Here is an 8,360-nt window from a genome sequence, read left to right on the forward strand (position 1 = left end):
CACCAGAAAAGTCCCATGACTCACTTCTTTTTAAATTCTTAGGTGCCTTTTTCTACACTCCCCCTTCTTGATTAGACACTAAAGCCCAAACTAGATTTGAGGTACATGATCAAATGACACCAAAGATTTATGCGGGGGACATTTCTGATTCTGGCTTTTTGTTATACTTGTACTGTGTAAGCTCTAAGTAACTTTGTACAATGGCAAGATGATCTTTAGTTTCTGACATTTTTGCAAGGACTTTCTTTCCAACTTACTAATTATGTCTGTTTCCTTCTTATGCTCTTCCGTTAACCTCAGGGTCAGCCTTGTGCATGAAGTTGATGGATGGAGGAAATCGCTCAGCGGTGTCTGAATTTTTGCTGCAGGGACTCACCAGTTCTTGGGAGATCCAGATTCTTCTTTTTCTATGTTTCACAGTATTTTATATAGCGAGTATGTTGGGAAACCTTCTCATTGTGCTCACAATTCTCTCAGACCACCATTTACATTCGCCCATGTACTTTTTGTTGGCCAATCTCTCCTTCATTGACACAGGTGTTTCCAGCATTGCAACCCCAAAGATGATTTCGGACCTTTTCAGAAGACACAAAGTCATCTCCTTGAGAGGCTGCACCACTCAGATGTTCTTTATTCACACTGTTGGGGGTGCAGAGATGGTGCTGCTCATAGTCATGGCCTATGACCGGTACGTTGCTATCTGTAAGCCGCTCCACTACCTGACCATCATGAGCCTAAGAAGGTGCTCTTCTCTTCTGGCTGTTGCTTGGATCATTGGACTCATCCACTCTGTGGCCCAGCTGGCTTTTGTTGTCAACTTACCCTTTTGTGGCCCCAATGAAATGGATAGCTTTTACTGTGATTTTCCTTGGTTCATCAAACTTGCATGCACAGACACGTATAGCCTGGAGTTTCTGGTCACTGCCAACAGTGGCTTCATCTCCATGGGCACCTTCTGTATCCTGATCGTGTCTTACATCTTCATCCTGGTCACGGTTCGCAAACACTCTTCCGGTGGTTCATCCAAGGCCCTTTCTACCCTCTCAGCTCACATCACTGTGGTAGTTTTTTTCTTTGGCCCTTGCATTATTGTCTATGTGTGGCCATTCCCTACCTTACCCATAGATAAATTTTTAGCCATCTTTGATGCTCTTATTACTCCTTTTATGAATCCTATTATCTACACACTTAGAAATAAGGAGATGAAGATGGCAATGAGGAGACTCTTTGGTAAGGTTTTAAGTTTTAAGAAGAGTTTTTTCATGCACAATTCAAGAAATTCAGATTGATCTTGACTATTCTTGGAAATTTTCCTCTTTTAATTACACTTTTCATATATATTTTCAATGTATTTAATGATGTTGTTTGGACTTCCCTGGTGGCTCAGTGGTAAAGAATCTGCCTGTAAGCAGGAGATACGGGTTTGATCCCTGGGTTGGGAAGACGTTTCATAAATCTTTTCAGTGTATTTAAGATTTTCAGTATCCACTGTGAAACCTCTCCTCAGGGATTCTGTTCTGAGCTGGTCAGTTTTTCATAGGGACACTTACTCTAAGGAATCTGAAAATGTTAGGGAGTAGTAAATTCAGCGGGCTTCTCCGGTAGCTCAGCGTTGAGAATCTGCCTGCAATGAAGGAGATGCAGGTTCAATTCCTGAGTTGGGAATATCCACTAGGAGGAGAGCATGGCAACCCATGGACAGAGGGGTCTGGTGGGCTACAGTCCATAGTGTTGCAAAGAGGCGGGCATGACTAAGGTGACTGAACACACACGCACAGTAAATTCAGTCCTGGAATATAACGTCCTTATTAGTTGTTATTATAGATGTTGGTAAAGGCTCATGTCTCATAAATGGGCACATTTTCTATTAAAACAAAATGTTGGATATTCTTCTCTTAGGTAGCAATTCTCAAAGATGTAGCTCTTCTGGTATACATATGTACCGCTCTTCAAGCCCTTTGTGTTTCTCAGTGTCTATATACCCAGAAGAAAAAACAAAACATAAAAAGAAAACTGCCTACAAAGCTTTGAGAATTTGAGGCTTCTAACATCTGAATTTTGCCATCCACACTCAGATTTAATTAATAATAAGGTTTTTAAATTTAGTTAGGATTGGAATATTAAATTTTGGATAACTCATAGAGTGACAACTCAGGAGGCATTAATATTATTAATTAATCAAATGTTTTGAGACCTGGTCATGTAAATATCTACTCCTCAGTATTTATGATTTTTTCCTAAACAAGAGTCAGTATTTTTATATGACAATGATAACTATGTGAGACTAAGTGATTATAAATGGATTGAATATTTTGTAGATAAGAGGCAATACTGAATTAAAAAGGAAAATATATCTATATTATGAGAATGAGGCTAATAACTAAGTAAAACAAAGGGTAGAATTTTATTTATAGAATTATATATAAATTTATAGAAATTTACAAAAAAATTTATTATAAAACTGTATAAATGAAGAAATAAAAAGAAAATCTATTATTAAACTGTATAATGAAGAAATATATTAAACTTTCCATGTGTTAAATTGTTGCATGTAATTATTAAAAAATAAATATACCATTCAGAAATAGTATAAGTAAGTTTTCAAAGAGTATCTCACTGTTCTTTTTTTTAAAGGAAAGATTGTTTTTATTATTTAACTGGAGTAGAGTTGATTTACAATATTATGTTAGTTTCAGATGTATAGCATAGTTATTTTTTCTGATTATCTTCCATTATAGGTTATTATAAGATATTGAGTATATTTCCCTGTGCTATACAGTAAATCCTCATTGCTTATTTATTCTTGTATAGTATTTTTTGTATCTCTTAATCTCATAATTCTAATTTATTCCTCCTCTCCTCTTTGGTACCATAAATTTGTTTTTTATGTCTGTGAGTCTATTTCTGCTTTGTATACAGATTCATTTGTATTATTTTTAGACCATATATAAGTGATATCATGTTGTAGTTGTCTCTCTCTGACATTTCACTAAGCATATTTTTTAAGTCCATTTATGTTGCTGCAAATGGCAATATTTCATTCTTTTTTGTGGTTGAGTTGTATGTCATTGTGTATATACATATATATATATATCCTTCCTCATTATTTTTTATGGTGTTTTTTAATGTTCTGGAAGAAATCATCAAGCAGACTAGCTTATGCAAAAAGTTACATAAATAGAAATTCAATTAATCAGAAAACATACTGAATATTTGCTGTATCTTAATCTTGTGTCAGGAGCTGTAGAAAACTGTGCTAGAAGAATACAACTTAATTTTAGGAAGGGACAATGGATCTCTGAGGCAAAAATCATCGCAAGTAAGTAAGGAGTGTAGTAGGGTGGGCAGACTGAAAAAAAGGTTTGCATAGAGAGGATTCATGACCTTGTGAACATTATGGAATGGAGTTAGAAGTCATGCTGACTCATCTTCTTAGGTAAGTGCATGCCTTGGGAAGGAGAGACGCTCCTGGAGAGCTCTGAAGGCTAAGGGTAGACTGATGCCACAGCATGACGGAGTATGGATACCTATTCTACCTTGTTGCCTAACCAGGGTCCAGAAGCCTGAAAAGACTTGACCCTGCCAACTTCATTGAGCCTTTTCCTTCTTCTTAGCCATTTTGGACTTTGTTGCTTGAGTATACCAAGCTCATGGTCTGAAACCTGTACACTGGCCCTTCACTTCACTTGTGGAGAGTTTTGCCTAGGTAAATGTAGGGCTGGTTCCTTCTCATCGATCAGATATCAGCTTGAAGGCCAACACCAGAAAAACACTTCTTATCTAAGGAAGTTCTCTTTTGCCTTACTACTCTATTATTCTCTACCATATGCTTTGTTTAATATCTTCATGACTTTTAAAAAAATCTATTTGAGAGTTTACTTTGTTAGTTTCTTTTCTCCCATTGGAAAGAAAGGTCCATAAATCACAAAGTAAGAATTTTTGTTATTTGTACCTAGCGTGCATCCATGCTAAGTCACTTCAGTCATGTTCAACTCTGTGTGACCCTATGAACTGTAGCCCACCAGGGTCTTTTGTCCATGGGATTCTCCAGGCAAGAATACTGGAGTGGGTTGTCCTGCCCTCCTCCATGGGATCTTTCTGACCCAGGGATCAAACCCATGTCTCTTAAGTCTCATGCACTGGCAGGAGGGTTGTTTACCACTAGTGCCAACTGGGAAGCCCTTTGTACCTAGAGGGCTACCAATTTTATAGCAGGAAGTCAGTAATATTTGCCTGACTTAGAGTAGGAAGTCAACAATTATTTGTGCAAAGAGCAATGATAAATAAATGCTGAGAAGGAGAAAGAAAAACTCTTTCCTTCTGAATCACAAGGAATGGAAAAGAATGGGAAAATCTGATAGATTTACCACAAACATTTTGTGTTAACTTTTTCAGGATAACAAACTAGTGGAGTCTAAAGTACATTTATAGCTTACATATAGATAATCACAAAGAAGAAAAGGAAAAAAGTCACCAGAAACAATCCCACTCAAACCTAATAGTTAAAATTTTGTTGTTTCTTTTGAGATATTTATTTATGCATTTGGGCTTCCCACATGGTGCTAGTGGTAAAGAATCCACCTGCCAATGCAGCAGTCAGGGGTTTGATCCCTGGGTCAGGAAGATCCCCTGGAGGAGGGCATGGCAGCCCACTCCAGTATTATTGAGTGGAGAATCCCACAGCGGAGCCTGGCTGGCTGCAATCCACAAGGTCGCAAAGAGTCTGACATGACTGAAGTGACTTAGCATGCATTTACAAATTATACAAAGTAATATCACACTATTGCACAACTCATTTAACAATACAATATGTAAAGCTTTTCATGCTGATGTATATACTTCTACCATGTAGTTCTTGGTGGCTATGTGGTAACTGAGCATTACTTTACTAGCGTGTGAGATGAGTACAACTGTGTGGCAGTTTGAGCATTCTTTGGCATTGCCTTTCTTTGGGATTGGAATGAAAACTGACCTTTTCCAGTCCTGGGGCCACTGCTGAGTTTTCCAAATTTGCTGGCATATTGAGTGTGGCTCTTTCACAGCATCATCTTTCAGGATTTGAAATAGCTCAACTGGAATTCCATCGCCTCCACTAGCTTTGTTCGTAGTGATGCTTTCTAAGGCCCACTTGACTTCACATTCCAGGATGTCTGGCTCTAGGTGAGTGATCACACCATCATGATTATCTGGGTCGTGAAGCTCTTTTTTGTACAGTTCTTCTGTGTATTCTTGCCACCTTCTATTATATAATGTATATATAATATATAATATATAAAATATATAATATATATCTTCTGCTTCTGTTAGGTCCATACCATTTCTGTCCTTTATAGAGCCCATCTTTGCATGAAATGCGTCCTTGGTATCTCTAATTTTCTTGAAGAGATCTCTAGTCTTTCCCATTCAGTTGTTTTCCTCTATTTTTTTGCATTGATCGCTGAGGAAGGCTTTCTTATCTCTCCTTGCTATTCTTTGGAACTCTGCATTCAGATGCTTATATCTTTCCTTTTCTCCTTTGCTTTTTGCTTCTCTTCTTTTCACAGCTATTTGTAAGGCCTCCTCAGACAACCAGTTTGCCTTTTTGCATTTCTTTTCCATGGAGATGGTCTTGATCCCTGTCTCCTGTACAATGTCATGAACCTCCATCCATAGTTCATCAAGCACTCTGTCTATTGGATCTAGTCCATTAAATCTATTTCTCACTTCCACTGTATAATCATAAGGAATTTGATTTAGGTCATACCTGAATGGTCTAGTGGTTTTCCCTACTTTCTTCAATTTAAGTCTGCATTTGGCAATAAGGAGTTCATGATCTGAGCCACAGTCAGCTCCCAGTCTTGTTTTTGTTGACTGTATAGAGCTTCTCCATCTTTGGCTGCAAAGAATATAATCAATCTGATTTTGGTGTTGACCATCTGGTGATGTCCATGTGTAGAGTCTTCTCTTGTGTTGTTGGAAGAGGGTGTTTGCTATGACGAGTGTGTTCTCTTGGCAAAGCTCTATTAGTCTTTGCCCTGCTTCATTCCGCATTCCAAGGCCAAATTTGCTTGTTGCTCCAGGTGTTTCTTGACTTCCTACTTTTGCATTCCAGTCCCCTATAATGAAAAGAACATCTTTTTTGGGTGTTAGTTCTAAAAGGTCTTGAAGATCTTCATAGAACCATTCAACTTCAGCCTCTTCAGTGTTACTGGTTGGGGCATAGACTTGGATTACTGTGATACTGAATTATTTGTCTTGGAAATGGACAGATCATTCTGTTGTTTTTGAGATTGCCTCCAAATACTGCATTTTGGACTCTTTTGTTGACCATGATGGCTACTCCATTTCTTCTAAGGGATTCCTGCCTGCAGTAGTAGATATATAACGGTCATCTGAGTCAAACTCACCCATTCCAGTCCATTTTAGTTTGCTAATTCCTAGAATGTCGACGTTCACTCTTGCCATCTCCTGTTTGTCCACTTCCAATTTGCCTTGATTCATGGGACTTCCCTGGTGGCTCAGAGGTTAAAGCATCTGCCTGCAATGCAGAAGATCTGGGTTTGATCCCTGGGTCGGGAAGATCCCTTGGAGAAGGAAACAGCAACCCACTCCAGTATTCTTGCCTCGAGAATCCCATGGGAGGAGGAGCCTGGTGGGCTACAGTCCACGGGGTCTCAAAGAGTTGAACATGACTGAATGACTTCACTTTCACTTTTCATGGACCTGACATTCCAGGTTCCTATGCAATATTGCTCTTTACAGCATCGGACCTTGCTTCTATCACCAGTCACATCCACAACTGGGTATTGTTTTTGCTTTGGCTCCATCCCTTCATTCTTTCTGGAGTTATTTCTCTACTGATCTCCACTAGCATATTGGGCACCTACTGACCGAGGGAGTTCCTTTTTCAGTATCCTATCATTTTGCCTTTTCACACTGTTCATGGAGTTCTCAAGGCAAGAAAACTGAAGTGGTTTGCCATTCCCTTCTCCAGTGGACCACATTCTGTCAGACCTCTCCACCATGCCTGCCCATCTTGGGTGGCTCCACAGCGTATGGCTTAGTTTCATTGAGTTAGACAAGGTTGTGGTCCGTGTGATCAGATTGGCTAGTTTTCTGTGATTATGGTTTCAGTGTGTCTGCCCTCTGATGCCCTCTCACAACACCTACCATCTTACTTGGGTTTCTCTTACCTTGGATGTGGGGTATCTTTTCATGGCTGCTCCAGCAAATTCTGCAAGCCAGGCTTCAGCAGTACGTGAACCATGAACTTCCAGATGTTCTAGCTGGTTTTAGAAAAGGCAGAGGAACCAGAGATCAAATTGCCACATCTGCTGGATCATCAAAAAAGCAAGAGAGTTCCAGAAAAATATTTATTTCTGCTTTATTGACTATGCCAAGGCCTTTGACTGTGTGGACCACAATAAACTGTGGAAAATTCTGAAAGAGATGGGAATACCAAACCACATGACCTGCCTCTTGAGAAACCTATATGCGGGTCAGGAAGCAATGGTTAGAACTGGACATGGAACAACAGACTGGTTCCAAATAGGAAAAGGAGTACGTCAAGGATGTATATTGTCACCCTGCATATTTAACTTCTATGCAGAGTACATCATGAGAAACCATGGGCTGGTAGAAACACAAGCTGGAATTAAGATTTCTGGGAGAAATATCAATAACCTCAGATATGCAGATGACACCACCCTTATGGCAGAAAGTGAAGAGGAACTAAAAAGCCTCTTGATGAAAGTGTAAGAGGAGAGTGAAAAAGTTGGCTTAAAGCTCAACATGCAGAAAACGAAGATCATGGCATCTGGTCCCATCACTTCATGGCAAATATATGGGGAAACAATGGAAACAGTGACAGACTTTATTTTTGGGGGCTCCAAAATCACTGCAGATGGTGACTGCATTCATGAAATTAAAAGACGCTTACTCCTTGGAAGGAAAGTTATGACCAACCTAGATAGCATATTAAAAAGCAGAGACATTCCTTTGCTGACAAAGGTCTGTTTAGTCAAAGCTATGGTTTTTCCAGAAGTCATGTATGGATTTGAGAGTTGGACTGTGAAGAAGGCTAAGCACCAAAGAATTGTGTTGTTTAAAAGGACTCTTGAGAATCCCTTGAATTGCAAGGAGATCCAACGAGGACTAAAGGAAATCAGTCCTAAATATTCGTTGGAAGGACTAATGCTGAAACTGAAGCTCCAATCCTTTGGCCACCTGATGCAAAGAAGTGACTCATTTGAAAAGACCCTGATGCTGGGAAAGATTGAAGGCAGGAGGAGAAGGGGATGACAGAGGATGAGATGGTTGGATGGCATCACCGACTCTATACACATAAGTTTGAGTAAGCTCCAGAAGTTGATGTTGGACAG

At 39.4% G+C, this 8,360-nt stretch overlaps 1 protein-coding gene across 1 annotated transcript; it reads left to right on the top strand.

Annotated features, from left to right (window-relative positions):
- Positions 1-314: 314 nt before the first annotated feature.
- Positions 315-1,289, top strand: LOC120861040 (olfactory receptor 4F3/4F16/4F29-like). Its single transcript, XM_040236727.1, has one exon. It carries the CDS (start codon positions 315-317, stop codon positions 1,287-1,289), a length of 975 nt encoding a protein of 324 aa, XP_040092661.1.
- Positions 1,290-8,360: the final 7,071 nt, after the last annotated feature.

The sequence above is a fragment of the Oryx dammah genome, unplaced genomic scaffold (assembly GCF_014754425.2).
Source record: "Oryx dammah isolate SB20612 unplaced genomic scaffold, SCBI_Odam_1.1 HiC_scaffold_11213, whole genome shotgun sequence".
NCBI classification, from domain to species: Eukaryota; Metazoa; Chordata; class Mammalia; order Artiodactyla; family Bovidae; genus Oryx; species Oryx dammah.

Bases quoted from the DNA above. Each gene is read 5' to 3' on its own strand.
- LOC120861040 (XM_040236727.1), top strand. From the start codon at position 315: ATGAAGTTGATGGATGGAGGAAATCGCTCAGCGGTGTCTGAATTTTTG.